Source organism: Papaver somniferum, chromosome 2, assembly GCF_003573695.1.
Source record: "Papaver somniferum cultivar HN1 chromosome 2, ASM357369v1, whole genome shotgun sequence".
Taxonomy (NCBI): Eukaryota; Viridiplantae; Streptophyta; class Magnoliopsida; order Ranunculales; family Papaveraceae; genus Papaver; species Papaver somniferum.
Window position 1 is genome coordinate 105,835,033 of NC_039359.1, and position 18,954 is coordinate 105,853,986.

The 18,954-nt window shown below is 37.0% G+C and overlaps 2 protein-coding genes across 2 annotated transcripts; one reads left to right on the top strand and one right to left on the bottom strand.

Moving 5' to 3' along the window:
• The first annotated feature begins 9,584 nt into the window (after positions 1-9,584).
• Positions 9,585-12,759, top strand: LOC113348690 (protein ULTRAPETALA 1-like). The gene is made up of 3 exons (XM_026592533.1): positions 9,585-10,125; positions 11,283-11,610; positions 12,363-12,759. Exons 1-3 carry the CDS (start codon positions 9,906-9,908, stop codon positions 12,535-12,537), a joined length of 723 nt encoding a protein of 240 aa, XP_026448318.1. The 5' UTR covers positions 9,585-9,905; the 3' UTR covers positions 12,538-12,759.
• A 1,215-nt stretch (positions 12,760-13,974) lies between these two features.
• On the bottom strand, positions 13,975-17,426 carry LOC113348691 (receptor-like protein kinase THESEUS 1). Its single transcript, XM_026592534.1, has 2 exons — positions 17,132-17,426; positions 13,975-16,969 (listed from the first exon to the last, which is right to left on the bottom strand). The coding sequence occupies exon 2, from the start codon at positions 16,837-16,839 to the stop codon at positions 14,317-14,319; it is 2,523 nt and encodes an 840-aa protein (XP_026448319.1). The 5' UTR covers positions 16,840-16,969; positions 17,132-17,426; the 3' UTR covers positions 13,975-14,316.
• Between the last annotated feature and the right edge of the window lie 1,528 nt (positions 17,427-18,954).

Below are 18,954 nucleotides of genomic sequence, written 5' to 3' on the forward strand. Positions count from 1 at the left end.
CAACTCAAGTTTATGCAACCAGTATCATACATTAAGTGTGGGGTTAGGTTTCCCAGTTGCTAGAGTTCTCCTTTATATAGATTTCGAATTCAAATCAGGGTTTACAATCCAAGTTACCTTGGTAACAAAGCATTTAATATTCACAGTTAGATGAAAATCTGATTAGATTCAAGCTAATATCTTTCAACCATTAGATCGAACTTATCTTGTTATACACAAATGAAATGTAACTTCATTTAGGTTTGGGAAACTGTACCTAAACGTGTACACTTAGTCGGTTCAACAATGGTTAGCCATATGAGCACTTTCATATCAACCTTATTCATCTTTACCATAACTAATTCAAATGACTCAAATGAAACTAGTTAGAGAGTTGTTCAATTGCTTAGATCTCATAGAAGTATACAAGACACAATTGAAGCAAAAACGATTTTGATTCACTCGAATCAATTCATGAACATTATAGCCACGGTTTGCAAAGATTGCATTCCTTATTATATAAATGTTTTAGTTCATGAACAAACCAATTTTAGAAAGTAACCTAGTATGCAAACGGGCACACATACCTAAGTAACCGGATTGAGTTTGTTTTTTATTTCTAAACTCCAGCAGAAATTCACGGACGTGAAACTTCCTCCAGTATGCATACTGGTACGCATACTTACCCGGATTTCCAACAACCGCCAGTAGGCGTACGGGTACACATACTTTAGGTTCCCGGATTTGGACTTTTACACAAATGTGAGAACACACTATGTTTATATCCAAACATGGTTACTTGTTCTAAACTCTCATTTCAATCATCAAAACTTTCTTAGAGGATGTTAAAATAGTTGTTATCCACAAACTATTTTCATAAAAGCGATTTTCAAGTTATTGAAATAATCAATATGACTTTCATCACGAGTAAAGATGAATTTGGTTAAAGCGAAAGCTCACCAACACATAGCAAATGTGTATAATTGAAGTCTATATAGAAATACGACTTTTGTCTCAAAATAGGAGATATAATAGATAGACTTTTGAGTGATAGATAAGTTCAAGTCTCCACATACCTTTTGTTGATGAAGTTCCACAAGTTCCCTTGATTAGTTCTTCGTCTTTATTCGATGAACGCCGTGGAGTATAAAGCTCAACTACACTTACTATCCAAATTCGAGACTTAGCTATAAGTAGACTAGAAATCAAGACTTATAGTTTTGGTAACTAAACTTGACAAACAAGCTTGAGATAACAACGCTTGCGAGTTCGATCGAGCAGTGCTCTAACAAACCGTTATAATGAATGTCATAGGGAATAAGTGATTGTAGTTCATTGGAGTAGAAGTGATGTTGTTGAGATGATGGTGGCAATAAAATGAGAATTATAGTTAAAGTGAATGGAAAACAAATATGGGAATGTTATTGCAGTGATGAAGACTGTGGTTATAATCTGGTAGAAACAGAACAATAGATGTATGGAGGCTGAACTAGTAATAGGGAAGATAACGATATGATGCATCTCTTTGGTGCAATAGAATCCATGGAAAAAGCAACGGTTTAGGCATGTTAGTCAGCCCAGTCAGCTGGATGACTCATCCGAGTCAGTTCATCTGACTGAGCTAACTCAGATTAACCTAGATTCAACTCACTAAGGTGACCCATTTGACCAAAACGTTGACCTGTTGGCGAGTTGACAAGAACTTGACTTGACTTTGGACTTTGGTTTGACCTTGACCCTGAATGTTGACCGTTAAAAACTGTTAGTTGAACGTTGACCGGTGATGTTTCCGATCACCTGAGATATTCTTCGTGGATGTTCCCCCATAACGTGCCCTGCATCGAAGACATTATATCTGGAAGCCCAAAACTTTTTGGGACTCCCAGTGGATCATGGACTGAATGCTATGGACCAGGGGGAGAGGGACATGTCATAGAGAAAATTTGTGGGTGTAAAGCATTTTCGTATACACGTTTGAAAGCTCAAAATATTTTGGTGTTTTTTGTTTGTTTGTTCCCGTTCATTCAATTCAAATCGGTAATTACATGATTATCTACAAGAAAAGGGACATCAAAATAAAAAAACAAATCAAATAAATAAAATACAATAAAGATACTAATTACAAGCAAGTCGTGAACAAACATAACAAGACACCACAAGAATACTTAATTTTTACAGAGGAAGGATGCCCTTACACTTTTATTCTCATAGTATCTCCCACTTTTGACATAATTTTCGTGAATAAAAACCAAACAGTAACCGAGTTGAAACTAATATTTTGGGATATGTTTCTCTTACAAAGATTCATATTCCTACAGAAAATGAGAGTATTTCTGCAATGTATAACACCACCATATACTACTTTAAAAATGAACCATCGAGAATCAACAAGTTTCTAATCACTGAAATTAAGAACGGTAAATCGTGAAGTTTAACATTTTGGGATACACTCATTTTGGATAAGTATGTAGAGTTTCTTTGTAATAATATATCCCCAAAATATCGGCTTCAAATAAAATAACATTTGGTTTTTATTTACAGGAAATCGTACAAAATATGAGATACGACGAGAATAAAGTGTGAAGGGATCTTCCTCATCTTATTTTCCTCGCGTTTTTAGGGTCCACTCAAAAGGATTTAGGGGCCATCAATTTATACCCATCCAAAGACTCTAGTTAAGGGGTACCCTATATGATATTGAAGTTACATAAATGCCCTTATGGTAAAACCGTATAAAAACCAAATCAAAAAAAATTCTACTCATTTCAACTCTTCTTCTTCCAGTTTCATATCTTCCGATTGTGGAAGAAAAACAACTTTCCTCGTTCAACCGAAACATCGCCGCGAATCGTAAAATCAAAACATCGCCGCGAATCGTAAAATCAATGGATAAGGGAAATGAAACCCACAGACCTAGAACCAAAAATGTTGCTCGGGGTATCGATCCAAAGATTGGGATTTTAGCAAGAAATAAAGAAATTCTTGCTGCAAATGAAGAAGAACGCGAAGAACAAGTACCCGGCAATGTAGTCGGTGGTGGCGATTTCGATAGTCAAACACTTCGTCAACTTCAATGGCCCCAATTAGGTAAGAATCTATCATTTTTGGTGTTTATTTCGCTTTAATTCGTCGAATCGAGAAAAAAAAAATCTAGGGTTTTCGGTTATTTATCCAGATTCGGACGATATTCATGCTCATTTACTTCCGAATGTAGTCGTGTTCTTCATTTCTCAAGAACATCGACAGTATTCGGGAGAAAAATTTGATGATTATCTGCCGAATATTGGTGGCCATATCTTCCTGGATACAAACTGCTAATAATCGGTAGTTTAATGAATTTTTTGGCTACCGAATATATTTAACTAGACACAGAGTATTCGGAAGAACACTCACTACCGAATGTATATATTGAAAAAATCTCAAAATTTCTGATATAGGAAAAATCCCATTTTGGGGCCAGTATTTATTCGGAAGACAATATAATGTTTTATACCTCCGATTGTGTAGGATAAAATTTTAGAGTTTCTGAACTCCAGTTGATGAATATTCGGTTGTAAACATGTTTAGTTATATTCCGATTGTTTTTCATTCGAAAAAAATATGTGTCTTCTTACTTCCGAATTTGTACATTCGGGTTATAGATGTGCACTTTGTCTTCCGATTGTGTAGGATGAAAAATTTACAGCTTTTGAACTCCAATTGATGCATATTCGGTTGTAAACATGTTTAGTTATATTTCGATTGTTTTGTATTCCGGAACAGTATGTGTCTTTTTACTTCCGAATGTGTTCATTCGGGTTATATTTCCATACTTTGTCTTCCGATTGTATAGTTTGTAAATATTGTCCCTTTCTTTGTTGTTTAGACAAAGTCGAGAAAGGAGGAAGAAAGTGACAGCTAGTGCTAGGAGGGAAAGGAGCGCCAAAGATAATTCAAGTGCTCAACAAATCTTACAAGAACAAAGCAGTCAACAAGGAGTGCAACCAAGTGCTGAACAAAGTGTAGAACAACAAGGCAGTGAACAAGGGGTGCAACCAAGTGTTGAACAAGCCGCTCAACAAAGTGCAGAACCAACTGCTCCACAAGTTACACCCCACCATGAAATTGAACCAGTTGATCCAGTGCCAAGAGTAGAAGAAGAAGGACAACCAAGTGGTACCCAAAAAGCCAAAAAAGGAAAAGATGGTGTAAAGAAGGATATTGCTAAGAAAGCATCACATCTTGTCCCTCAGCACTTGAAGAAGAAGGGTATTCTAGCAGGCACAATCCTTGGGCTACCGGCGGAATTGAAAGGTTCAAGTCAATTGTTGCCAACTCGGGGTTAGCTAATGCCGCCGAGATTTCATTGTTGGAACATGATCGTGTGGCCAGACTATATGAGTTGGTATAACAAGGTATCACATCCTTTGGTTATCCGTGAAATCAAATCTAACACTACTGCGGCGGGTTCAAGTTATATTTGTATCATCAAAGATAAACCAGCTGGTTATGATAGACTGGTGCGTGTTCTTATATTTTTGTTCATTTTATATTATTCCTATAAATCTTAGGTAATTACTGTTTGATGTTATGTCATTACGTATAAAAAACAGGTGAATAGGTTCAAGCGCGTTTCCAAAATGTTAACTGCATGCCTGAAGAGCGGAGATCCCATGCCAGCTGAGAAGATCAAAGAGGCTAGAGATCTAGTTGATAATATGGATAACGAAGATTATGCTGCCCAGTTTGGGGAGAAAGTCACGAAGAGGCATCAGCCCAAGGTGGCAGTATCAAAAACGGGTAAAAGAACTTGAGCTTCATCGAGCGCTGAAGCTGCTCCAACTGAAGGTGCTCAAACCCGTGGTCGTGCAGGACTGGGAGGTAGTCACGGTCGTAAAGTAAAGAAGAGCAGATAAATAATAATGATTTGTGTGGTACATTCGAAAATTTTGGTAACTAAGTTAGACAAGTTCAAATGACAATGATTTGTGTGGCACATTCGAAAATTTTGGTAACTGAGTTAACTTCCGATTATTTGAAGTTCAAAATTTGAAAAGTATCAGTTTTTCCCAAATTCTGATTTTTGGGCCATCGTTCATTCGGAAATTTACAAAAAAAATTATCCTCCGAATATTACAAGTTCAAAACAAACCATGCCATGGCTCTAGGTGGTTCCAAGGGCCAATATAGAAGGTTAGACACCCCATATTCGGAAGTTCTGGTAACTGAGTTAACTTCCGATTATTTGAAGTTCAAAATTTGAAAAGTATCAGTTTTTCCCAAATTCTGATTTTTGGGCCATCGTTCATTCGGAACTTTACAAAAAAAATTATCCTCCGAATATTACAAGTTCAAAACAAACCATGGCATGGCTCTAGGTGGTTCCAAGGGCCAATATAGAAGGTTAGACACCCCATATTCGGAAGTTCTGGTAACTGAGTTACCTTCCGATTATTTGAAGTTCAAAATTTGAAAAGTATCAGTTTTTCCCAAATTCGGATTTTTGGGCCATCGTTCATTCGGAACTTTACAAAAAAAATATCCTCCGAATGTTTTATTCGGAGGGAATACGTGTATCGTTAGCAACCGATTGTAGTGCATCATTGGTACGAAACCTCAACGGCCATATTTTCAGAAACCTCAACGGCCATATTTTCAAAAATTAGAGCCGTTGGAACTCTAATCTATATAAGGAGGGTAACCCCTCTCAGTTATTATTGAGTAAAAAATCAGAATGAAAAACATTTTCAATGGCAAGTCCATCATCAATCGACAACATACTTCGAAGATGCAAGCGAACAACTACATCAATTGCAGCAATGGAAGAAGAAATACAAAAAAGGAACAAACAACCCAAAAAAATTAAACCATCGTTAGTGGCAACGAAGGAGGAGGAAGAGAAAATCAAGGCTAAGAAGCGAGGTGAAGAACAATTCCATCATAGAGAAAGATTAAAACAAGTTGAGGAAGAGACCGAATGGATAAAAAATTATTACATTGTGAAAGATCTACCCAAAGAACAGCAGGACGATCGTATATTTTGGATTAACGTTTCATTGGGTCCTTTTGTTGGTAAGTACAAGAAGCCACGCCACAATTATGAATCATCCCATGTTTCTTCAAGGGTGCACCATGTTATAAAATTGTGCACCGAGTACAACCGTATTCTTGCTAGGCACAGAGACGACAGGTTTGCGACACAAGATGCTTATTCCAAGTGGAGAGGAGAGTCGTTTCTACATTTCGAAGCCGCATTGATTGTTGCATCTCGGACTGGGAAAAAAGAATAACATGTGATGTTTGAGTGCTGTAAATTCAAATTTTTAATATTAATCGGCGGTTTGATAAAATATGTTCCATCGGGAATTGGTGTACACTAAATTGCATACATTTTCTAATCTTTACGAGATCACGATTGGTGAATTCATGGATTGCTTCTTGGATCGACACAACTCCATTTTGACTACCAATTAGTATTTTCTTTTGTCGACCATGAGACCCCTCCGCAATGCTTGTCACCTCGTTCTTGAAGTTACGATATTCATATGTCCATGCAAACACAAACCTCTCCTTAATCGTTAACCATTATTTTTTACAATACTCAACCGGTTTTGGGTAGTTCGTGTCGTATTCATCCTCAAATTTCTTCAAGTTACATTCGTAAATTTCCTCGGTCATCGACCAAACGATTTTGTCCCATGCTTTCATGAACATTTTCCAAATAATTCCATCCTCCTTCCACTTTTCTTCAAATAGCCTATCCTCTTCCTTACGTTCTTCCACGGTTAATTTACTAATGCGCTCATCCTCTTCCTTTGACCTCTTGGTACCCTTCCTTGGTCTTTTAGCTTGGAAATGATGATGGCAATTGGTTTTGAGATTGCATTGAATGTGCCACGTACATTGCAAGTTTTGGGCTTCCGGAAACACTACCGCTATTGCATGCATTAAGGCTTGATCGTTATCCGTTACAATAACCCTTGGAAAATTATCATCGTTATAAATGGACCTCAACGTCTCCAACATCCAAATGAAACTCACATTGTTCTCATGATCCATTAAACCCCATGCAATCGTAAATGTGTTTTTGTCCGAAGTATGGCAAGCAATGTTCAACAACGGCATGTTATACTTGTTTGTCTTATAAGTAGCATCTATCAACAAAATTTGATGAAAGCATTGAGCCAATTGGATCATTTCGGGATGTGCCAAGAAAATACGAACCACTATACCATCCTTTTCTTCCCTTCTCAAGGTGTAGCCGTGTAACTCCGCTAACCACTCCGATTGTTGCATGACCGTTCTACCATCCCATTCAGTCCTTTTGATCGTATCTAGGGCCGACTTAATTGTAGACAAAGAAGACAAGTTGTCGGGGTCGTCCGCCTTTATTTTACTTAAGATCGCACTCGCTTTTTGGATCCGCATAGACCTCACCGTCTGCATTTGATGTGGTTTTAACTTGGCAACCATTACATGTCCAATTAAATCCAACGGATCATCATGGTTGTGACAACCGTTATCAACTTTATACATTTTATACTCTTTACCTTTAATACCATCGGGCTTATAAAAGACAATCTTAAATGGGCATCCTATCTTCTTGGTATTGCTTCGGTATTTCCTATTCGTCTTCCGTACGTACTTACTATTCTTTCCCTCGTGACTCTTTCACGTCCCACCTCGCTCGCAAATCATTTAAAATCGAGTGTCACTAACATGATTATTTTGAACTACCACGCACATGTTATCTTTTGCCTTGTTCATAAGCCATTCCTTTGCCTCCTTCTTACTTCCAAATGTCTAAACGTGCATAAAACAAAAAAAAAATCTAATAAGCATAACCATTTAACATATAAATTTTGAAAAAAAAAGTAGTAATGAGTATACCAAATCGTTTGCATAGTATAGGGAAGTGTCGGGCCTCAAATAGATATCATCAACAAACTCTTCAATGGCCTGCATATGAAAGCAACAAATTATTATACAATAATCGGAGGTTATTAAATAAGTCAAACTGCCGAATATACTATATTCGGAATCCTATCGGTTATCCAAAACACCCGATTTATGCAAATGAATGTACACAGTTTACTGAGTGCAAAAAATGATATAATCGGAAGCTAAAATATATAGTAAAACAGCCGAATATAAATAACCGGGAGATAACTTTAATCGATAAACATCTGATTTTCAAGTTTTCGGAAATTTTATTTTGAGGCCACTGTTATATTCGGCAGTCAAATAATGTTAAACTATTACCGATTGTAAAGGATAAGAATACTGAGTTTTGAAAATTTTTGAGGAATTCGTTTTTGGGGCCATTCGGGGGTAAATAACTCTACATAACTACCGAATGTAGATTTTTTTGGAAAACCAGTTTGGGGTTTTTTCTCATATTCGGCAGTAAACTACTATCTTGGAACTACCGAATATACATATTTGGTACTCAGTGTGTTATATTCGTAAGTTTATTCGAGAAATTATCTACCGAATATGGGTAGTTCATGGCATTCAATGCATGCAATAATCTGTTTTTCTTGTTTACAAAAGCACACAAACGCATGAAAATCGAGTATTTGAGTTTCTTAACACAATACCTGTGTTTCAATATCAGGCGATTCTCCATTTTCTTCCATGAAAGCGTCGTCTAGGTTTTCCTCTCCACAAAAGTTTGGATCATTCAACATATACCCCAAATCGTCTTCTCTAAACGGTCGTGAACCCTCAACATTTTGTTCTTCGCCATGATTCTCACCTTCTTCTTCATATACATCCATTTTTGTAGTGATAAAATGGGTTTTCCCTTTTTTCCTTCACATTCTTCTCTATAACTCTAACAACTCAAAAATGAAAAAGAAATGGAAAAAATGAAACAGAAATCATTTTAATACTGCACCGACTACAATCGGGAGTCTGGGTAATATTTTGGCTTCCGATTACAATCGGAGGATAACAATGTTATCATATCCTCCGAATATGTAAGGGGAATTTCGCCATTACGAATTACGCGAGATAAGGGCTGACTACATTTTCCTTTTGGATGATCTTTTTTGTTTTATTGTTGGCCTCTAAATCCTTCTGAGTGGCCCCTAAAAACGCGAGGCTTATTTTAATGGAAATTAGAGAAAAAAGATTGTGTAAACGAAATGTGTGGCCTTCACCTATTGGGTCAAGGGTGTGGTGGTAGGTCAGATTTGGTGGTGGTACAAACAGGTGAATGATTATTATTATTGATTTTCTTTCCAGAAACAAAAAGTGAGAAACAGGCTAAAGTGCATGCCCCCATGCCATGACTTTGATACATACATGAGTGAACTGTGTGGAAAAGGATATATCAAAAACCGATTTTAAAACAATAAATACCTCAAGAGATTAAGGTGATATTTGATTCGAAATTACTAAAGGGTACAAGTACGGTTAACTTATCAAAAACAAACAAACCTCGTCAGACTTCTTTCACTACAATGTCACTCACTCACTCTGTCATGCAAAGCATCTCTCTCTGTCTGACTCTATAAAAATATCCAGCTAAATAATCCCAACTCTCCATCCAACTAGCCTTTTCCTCCTATTATACCGATTTTACCCCTTCCTTTTCTTTTTCTCTTTTGTATCATCATCTATATTTATCTCACATCCACGTTTTCCAATCTCCCCTCCTCCTCTCTCTCTCATACCAGATCCCTCGGAGGAGATGCGTGTATTTTGAGATTTTTCTTTTCTTCTTCTCTGATGGGTTCGCATTTATGAAGAAAGACAGGCGTTTTGCAGCTATGAAATGAAGAGGAAAAAAGACCCATTTTTATTCATCTATTAAAACCATTTCTTAGATTTTGTTTGTGTTGAGTTATTAAAGGAGTTAGATTTTTTTGTCCGTCTTTTTTCTTCCTTCTTATATATAAATCTCATTTTGATAAAATCCATAAGAGAGAAAACTAAAGAAGATGGGTGATAGTGTAGAGAAAGAGGGTGTTTCTGCTGCTTCATCTATGTTTAGTGATGAAGAGTTGAATGAGATAAGTGGGTCGAAGAGAGGATTAGATTATATAGAAGTAACATGTGGTTGTACTAGTCATAGATATGGTGATGCTGTTGGAAGACTTAGGGTTTTTATTAATGGTGATCTCGAAATCAGTTGTGAATGCACCTCTGGTTGTCAGGAGGGTCAGTTTTTATAGATCTTTATACTATTATTATTACCTTTTTCATTTTTTCTCTGTACAAATATTCTTGTTTTGGGTTATGAGTTTTCTATGTTTTTCTTCTAAAAAATGCATGACCTATTTGATGTGCATTATTAGTACTTAGTGCTAGTGTGGTACCAAAGTCAGACATAGGTCAGAATTTGATCTTCACATTCACTGGGTTTGTCTTTAGAGAAGATTAGCGTTTTCTTATTTGTTTATCCATGTAATGTATGTGGATTTGTCTAAGTGATGAGCTTGATTTTATGTAACAAACAATCAAGTTTTAGTGCTTAGTGTTGCATTATGTGTGTAAAGTTGTGTGTTTCTCTAAACCATGCAGACACAAAGATACCCTCTTTTCTTTTCTTGCTTTGGAGGGAGGGACTAGTGGTTGGATATTTAGGGCAGTGAAGACAAGAAAAATCATGTTGGTTACTCTAGCCATTTTCTAGAATGATGTCGAATAATTTATATCCTAGTTGCCAAACCTGGCGAGGCTTATAACATGGCAAGAACTCAGAAAACTTGAGTTCATTTCTGGTGAAGGTTTTTGTTTTTTCAAGTCATAACTTGGAGATGTTACTCAAGTTTAAGAGGTATTCATATAAGTTGGTGGTCAAGGTGTTTTTATAACCATTATACACATGGAATATAAGTTCGGTCTTTCGGTGAGCAGTAGGCTCAATGCGACTGGCAGAAATTTGTCTATGGTCTGTATGATTGTAACTTATTTGTGCTGGACTTGTGATTTCTCTGTTCTTTACATGACGACTTTCTCAATGATTATAGGGCTTTGGATAAAGTGTTTGGATAATACTTTATAACTGATCTTAAGGACATGATTGTAGGTATTTTATGATGCCCATAGGTATCTAATTTTTCTCAAAATCTTACATCGAAACTTGATCACATTTGGCAACCTCATTTGAATTTCATGAAAATTTGAGTTTATGAACACTTTAATTGCCATGTATGCTGCATCAGCATTTAACATTACTTTCTCCTTCTTCTGCTCTTGTTCCATTTGTATATGATTTGAGAATTCCACACTCATTGTTTAATTAGTTTGTCCCCTTTGATGGATGTATTTTTTTTGGCATATCTATAATGGATGGATGTTTACTGTGCTACTAGATAAATTGACGCCTGCGGCTTTTGAAAAGCATTCTGGACGAGAGACTGCCAGGAAATGGAAGAGTAATGTTTGGGTCATTAAGAAGGGATCAAAAGTTCCTCTGTTCAAGACTGTGCTGCTTAAATACTATGAGCAGGCACTAAAAGAGACTAAGAAGTCCTCCCTAAGATCCCAAAAGGGGCGTCCTTGCCATCGGGATGAGTTTGTTCGCTGTACTAAGTGTAACAAGTCGCGTAGGTTCCATCTAACTTCCAAGGAAGAGTGTCGAGTTCACCATGATGCATCCGTTGACGCTAACTGGAAATGTTCAGACCTTCCATTCGACAAGTAAGTTCTTTCATGACCTTGTCAAATCATAATGAGTTATATCATCCTGAAACTTTGTAATGTGGAGGTTTTCTTTTAAGAAACGTTAAGGATTTATGTCCTTGTCAATGTGGAAGTTTGCTTTGTCAGTGGTAGATTGAAACATGGATAGGATTAACTTTTATGTAATAGGCGCAACATCTATTACTTCTCTGCATAAAATTGCCATACACTTAGACTAGAAATGCCTGCTTGGTCATCTGAAGAGTTTGATGGATGCTTAGATGAAACATATATACCGTTTCTAAATTAATGAATTATACTTGGTGAAGGAATTGGTTACTGGGTTCTCTTTAACTTGCTTTTATTTGATTTAGACAAATTACCCAATAGGTTTTACTAAGTGGATCTATTGGTGCTATGTCAAATGTTTTGAGATTTTAATTTCTATTTATTTCGAGAATTGGGAGTTGAAATCTTTTTTATATCTGGTTATGTCATTTATAGAGTAAACCCTTCTAATTTGATATTAATGGGATGGTTATCATTCAGTTTGGTGAAGCTAATCATAGCTCCTCCTTCTGATATATTTGCAGTCCCTATATTTATTATTTTTCAGCCAAGTAAAAGGTTTATTTCTCCTTTTTGTAAAATTGACAAATGTTTGTGACAACATATAGCCCATCATATAGCCAATCAATGACATCATAACTCCGTACCATTTAAATTCAATTCTGAATGAAGTGGCGATTCTTTCTGTTTCTTTTCTTCAGCTTATCTTGTGAGGATGACGAAGAGCGAGCAAGTCGTAGAGTGTACAGAGGCTGCTCTCGTTCTCAAACATGCAGTGGCTGCACTACCTGTGTTTGCTTTGGGTGTGATTTGTGCCGGTTTTCAGACTGCAACTGCCAGACTTGCACTGATTTCACAAGGAATGCTAAACCTTAAATCTTCAGAGTAAACTGTTTCCTGGACAAGGTACTATTTCCTTGTCTGTCTTTTGGGTGGGTATGGTTGCTTTGGTGTCGGGCTTTGCTTTTGCACAGAGCTTTAAGTACTGTCATATCCTAACATCAACTGATGTATTCAGTCAGAGTTACAGTTTTTGCTGTCCTCATTATAGCTGATTTTAATCTTCAAATGGAGTAAATTATATTTAATTTCTTCTGACGTGTTTCTCTGAAAAATATCTTCCAAATTACTCAAGAATGTTTGGGAAGTTATAGTAGCAGATCCATGATGGGGCTGTTTATTTTCAGGAAAACCCCATGATAAAACCCCAAATTGGATCTGTTACATGACTTTCCACATCCAAGCTAATTAAGAAGTTAGAATAGATGTTGCTCAACTGAGTTCAAACTGTTTCTGGATCAGAAATTAGAATGTATCCTGCATTTAGCATCAGTATTAGGATCATGAGAGATCTAACCATTTAATCTGCATCGGAAACTCCGTCTTGAAACTGATTGTTGTTGTAGAAGGTATTGAAGAAAATTAGCAAAACCTACCACCCAACTAAAAGGATTATAGAGAAGAAAGGCTGAGAAGTGGATGTGAAAATAATTCAGTCTAGTAGAAAACATTAGATGGAAACTGTAAGTAGATAGGTTTCGAGAGCGCTAATGAAAGCTAATGCTGATAGGTGTCGTATGTGATTGTAATGTCGACTAGAGTCTGCTTTTTCACCCCAATTTCTTTTGATAATTTAAAAGTAGTCGCGTAATAAGTGAAACCATGGTTCAGGTGACCACCTTGTATCACTTCTAGACCAAATCTATACTCATTCTCATCAAGTTCCACAATCTTTTCCTTCTGGAATGCAGCATTTGTCACCTCTGTTTTACGTTAGTCTAAGAAATCGAAAGCAAGAAAACTTAACCTGAGCCAAAATGGATGAGCATGAGAGTACCAAGTCCACCATTCCCTTCCAGCAACTGTACTTCCTTCACTAAATTTGGGATTACTTTAGGCAAAATAAGCCATAAATCCTTGGCCAAAGCTTCCCACAGAATTCCTATATCAACTTCAACACAAGTTTGAGCCATAGTTTCTTTTCTCATGATTCTCTCCACTTTTTAGAGTAGAAAAGTTTTGTTCATTCACCATGTATAAGTGCAGGATCATCATTTTATAAAAGTACAATAAAGAATCCAAATCATTAAAGGCTTAAAGCATCTTATAAGATCTTATTCATAACTGCATCAAGATACCTTTTCTTGGTGTTTCCGACAATACAAAACGTAGACTCGAGTGATATTTGGCATCTGGTATAAGAATTTTTGTTTTAGGACCACTTTTCCTGGTTTAGCATTTCAACTGCAATATCATTCCAGACAATGAGGTCCAAATAATAATAAAAAGTTTTTTCTTAAAAATTTGAATATATGAGCAGTAAACTGTCTACTTCATTTTTCCTTGTATCATTTTGTGAATAAAACGATATATAACTAAAACATTACATATCTAGGAAATGGAGAAAGATCACACGACAAACATATAACCTGTCTTAGCTCACATCATGACTAAAACAATCCACAGATGTTGAGTTTTATTTCTCCACCTCAATCAATGGACTTATATTACAAACCGAAACATAATTATCGGTAGAAAACAATTCGAGATTAAAATGGCCGAATGAGAAAAAATTTTCTCAAGCAAATGCCTGCTGAACATATTTGTTTGAATTTGTATCAACTTTTGGGTTACCTGTGAGAGTTTGTTTCATTCCTATCTCCCACGTGGGTTGACCAACTGTGAAAACACTGCACTGGTGGCGACATCTTCAGCATCATCATCTGTTCCTGAAGTCACCCCATCAATCATGCTTACACTGTTGTCGAATGGTGCAATGGGTTGTAATTGAATTCCTAAGATATGGTTTGTGCTGTTATCATCTGGTTCTGAGAGTGCAGACGAAGTTTCCTCAAGCTGTAGAGCATATTCAAGATTCCATAAAACGTCTCCCATTGTCGGCCGATCCACACCGTATTCCGCCAAACAATTCTCGGCTGTTTCTCCAAATTTCTTGAGAGATGCCGGATTTACTTTCCCTGTCAATTTGGGGTCCATAATCTGATCCAACATTCCTTTCTTCTGCCAGAGCATTGCCCATTCAGCTATATTAACCTGCTCTCTTGGAAGAACGGGATTCAATGCTGGTCTCGTACACAGAACCTCCATCAAAACAACTCCGAATGAGTAAACATCTGATTTCTCTGTCAACTGTTGTCTCCTGAAGTACTCAGGGTCAAGGTAACCAAAACTACCCTTTACTGCTGTGCTGACATGGGTTTGATCCAGAGCTGGACCAGTCTTCGATAGACCAAAATCTGCAACTTTTGCTACTAAATTCTCGTCCAGGAGAATGTTGGTAGTTTTCACATCTCGATGAATGATGCTCTGAGTTGCTCCAGTGTGAAGATAATGAAGTCCTCTTGCAGCTCCGATACAAACCTCAAGCCTCTGCTTCCATGAAAGAGATGGAAGATCAGTCCCATAAAGATGGCTTCTGAGTGGCCCATTTGCCATGTACTCATACACAAGGATCATTTCCGACCGCTCATCACAGTAGCCGATAAGAGAGACAAGATGTCTATGGCGGAGTTTAGATAACATCTCGATCTCAGTTCGAAACTCAGCTATACCTTGCTCAGATCGTGGGTTACCTCTTTTTACTGCAACATACGAACCATCCTCTAGTGTACCCTTGTATACCCTGCCAAATCCTCCAACCCCCAGAAGCAAATTTTCATCGAACTTATTTGTTGCTTCAATAATTTCCTGAAACATGAAGAAACGACCGAGATTTGACGAGGCCAAAGAAATGCAGCTAGCAGTTCCACTCTTATGAGATACCGTGGAGCCTTTAGTCATGGTTTGTGAATTGCCATACAGGGGCAGTGTTAACCATGGATGACCCTGGTGAGGAGTTTTTGATCTGCGAGATACTATGCAACAATAACATAAAACAATCATTGCCAAAGCACCAAAAATTCCCACAACTGACCCAACTATGATCCACATCTTCTTCTTTTGTGAAGATTTAGGAAGAAGGTGCCCAACCGGATAAAACCCATGCAAACTACCAGCATCATTGCTTATCTTCATGATCTCCAGGCCATTTATAATTGCATTAGAGACTTCAGCCACAGTATCTGGACCAACACTAACTGTCAAAGTATCTGCATCATCCGAGGAGTTAGAGACTAAATCCTTGTAGTACGGTATATCGATTCCACCAGTTATTGATGACAAATCCAAACTCCCAAAAGCAATATCAGTGTTGACAAAAAGATTGAACACAAGGCTATTCATAGACAGACTCACAATATCGCAGAAATGTAACCGCACAAAATATGTAAAGCTTGGATCGACGGGGAAAACCCATGTCATATTGAAGTCTACATTTGAAACATTCGCATCACCCATGGTTTCAGCAGTTGCATAAACCCAATTTGGTGCAGTTTCTGGTGTGAGAGTCGCAGGATATTTAATGGATGCAGGATTAACCGAAAAATTCACAGCAGAGCTATTCACATGGAGGTACTTTTCATCATTCTCCCAAGTTCTACCGAGGGTGTCATTCTGAGGGGTGACAAGAGGACCGCCCATATTTAACCTATATACGGTTTCAAAAGCAAGACTTGAGAGACCATTAAATGGGCGTGAAGCGGCTACAGCCAATGCTTGATCAGGAATCAACTTGTCTGGGACTGAAACGACTTCGATTCCGCTCACGAAAGCAACCGAGTTATTAGACGGAATAAAGGTAATTGTCAAAGAATCAGATGTTACATTGACTGAATACTCCTTAAAAAGAACAGAACCATTGTAGTTCTTGAAGCTAAAGTTGTTCAAAAGCACATAATCATCTGTGACTACTGTAATTGCTGAGGATTGAAGATCATGGTTAGAATCAGCACGAGGGTTGAAATAGAGACGGATCCAATGCCGTCCCTTCTGCTGGATTTTAAAGCTGTACGAAGACGGACCATAGAAAAGCCGAACAGATTGGTATATTGGAGATGGAACACTAGATTTAGAAGTAGAAGTAATTGAATTACCTTGAGTTTTTAACACAAATGATGACTGTTTCGAGTCAGGAACAAAAATCCTACCTTGAACAGATATATTTTGTGAAGACCCACAAGCAATCAAGTAGTTATCAATAGGATCAAATTCAGCATTTGAGCAATGAAGCAAAAACACAACTAACACCACTGACACCCATACTGGTTTCACCTCCATCATCCTCAAAATTCAAAACCCAAATTTCCAGAAAAAAAACCCAGATCTCCAGTAACCAGTACAATCAAAGTCTTCTAGAATCCAAACCCAGTTAAAATCAATAATCTTAATTTCTACGTACCATTTTTATCATCTGAAGTATACAGAATGGAACAGATATAAAATGAGTTCACTTCACTACTAAAGTTCAAAGAGAAGCAAACTAACTAAATGAAGAAAAAAAACTTACACTTTCCTTTTGTATATGATAACAAAATGAGGTAAAGATCAACTATTTTGGAGGGGGTGAACTTACCTCTGTTATGATGATTTAAGCTGGAAAATAAAGAAAACCCAGTCTAGATTCAAATGCTGGGGGCGAGAAATGTCAGTTGAAGCTTCTTTTTTGCAACTCAAATAGCTATCTCCAGCCTGTTTAGATTAGGCTGTCTTCCAAAGTGACAAGACCCCACCATGAAGAAAAAGAAAAGAAAATGAAACTCTAGAATACGGGGAAGGTATTATAAAAAGTGCTTTTGTATCTTCAAACAGCTAAGATTCATCAAAGAACAGAAAACGCCATGAAAGCTCTCTAACTGAGCTCTTTTCACTTGTTTGTTTTAGAATATTAGAAGATTGGATTGATATAATGAAGCTTGGTCTAAGTAGGTCCAATGCTGTTCGCTTTGGCCCACCTCAACGACGACGCGTTTTTCTTGTAACGACATTAAATGACGGTGGGGGGTCAAACGGTGGGTGGACACCGTTTCTTAACTGTTTGTTTTGGACGTCCTGGTTTTTGGGGATATAACATCAGTGTCACTTCTTAAACTGGATTTTCTTGGACTAAATTAGCGCTCGAATCCTCAGAAAGTTTGATTACTTTTTGGTTTTGGTTTAGGGAATCCAATGGAGAAAAAATAAACATTTATTTTGGGGATTTACGTGGAAAAGATAAAGGAAAATACAAATTAAATTTTAAATTAAGATGTAATTAATATTCTTAACCACTTTCTATCTACGGCACGGTCTTCTGAATCTGCCCATTTAGGCGACAAATATATCCTTACATCAGCAGTATCAGTATTTGTGAACGGGATGCATTATCGATCAAATTCACAACATGTGGACTATCACTTAAAATAGCATTCAACAAATGAGGTAGATAATTAATCATTGAGTTTGGTTAGATTTAAGAAAGCACAAATTTTAGAAACGGTGCACATGCAAGTTGTCGTGATGTGGACTATACACAGCAAATGTACCCAACATAACCCCGCTTGTATTTATGTTATATTGAGTTATTGTCTCGTAAGCAATGTAGTCAATTTGCGCTCAGATGGTCGAGAATTTCGGTTTCTGACTCTCAAAGCAGCGGAATATTTAATCGTGCCGAGACGGAATTTGGTTGAATTTCATGTGACTCGATCGGAATTGGCTGGAGTGAGCCGGAAATTTGGTTGATGTTTTTGAATTTTCTATGAATCTAGAGTTTTCTATTATTTTTAAAGAAGGTTTGTTTCTATTTTAATAAATTGGTGGTATTTACACACAAATATGTGTGCAAACGTTTGGATAATGCTTGATATACATACTATATAGGTATAAAATTCGAAACGAATTTTCGGCAGTTATTCCGAGATTTTACCGAGACCCTCACCGAGAATTTCCTCGAGATAAAGTTGTCTCAATGTCTCGGTCCCGACCGAGACAAACCAAAATCCGGAGTTAACTACATTGTTCATAAGGTAGTTGAAGGATTTGAGAGTTCAGACATTATAGAATGTGTGTAATCAATCAAACAATCATCACATCTAAACTAATAGAGGGTTCAAGATAAAGTATCTCAATTTTAAGTCTGAATTTGTGCACCCACAATAAACGTGTGTGCACGTTCTGATTTTTCTTATTACTCCATGCAATCCAGGAAACACATCATTTTTTTACTTTACTTAATATTCATCTTTTTTTTTTTTGGTGAAGGATCCAATAACATGGTTAGAATGACATTTGGTTGATATTATAAATATCTAATATCAACCTTCCTACTAAAAATGAGTGCTTTGTGAGACAAATAAAGCCGCCATCTACCACTTCTAATTTCCACGTTGATAATTAACTGTTGAAATCAAAATTTAT

Coding starts and splice junctions, on each gene's coding strand:
- LOC113348691 (XM_026592534.1), bottom strand. CDS start 16,839: ATGATGGAGGTGAAACCAGTATGGGTGTCAGTGGTGTTAGTTGTGTTT.
- LOC113348690 (XM_026592533.1), top strand. CDS start 9,906: ATGGGTGATAGTGTAGAGAAAGAGGGTGTTTCTGCTGCTTCATCTATG. Junction 10,126..11,282: donor CACCTCTGGTTGTCAGGAGG/GTCAGTTTTTAT, acceptor CTGTGCTACTAG/ATAAATTGACGCCTGCGGCT. Junction 11,611..12,362: donor TCAGACCTTCCATTCGACAA/GTAAGTTCTTTC, acceptor TCTTTTCTTCAG/CTTATCTTGTGAGGATGACG.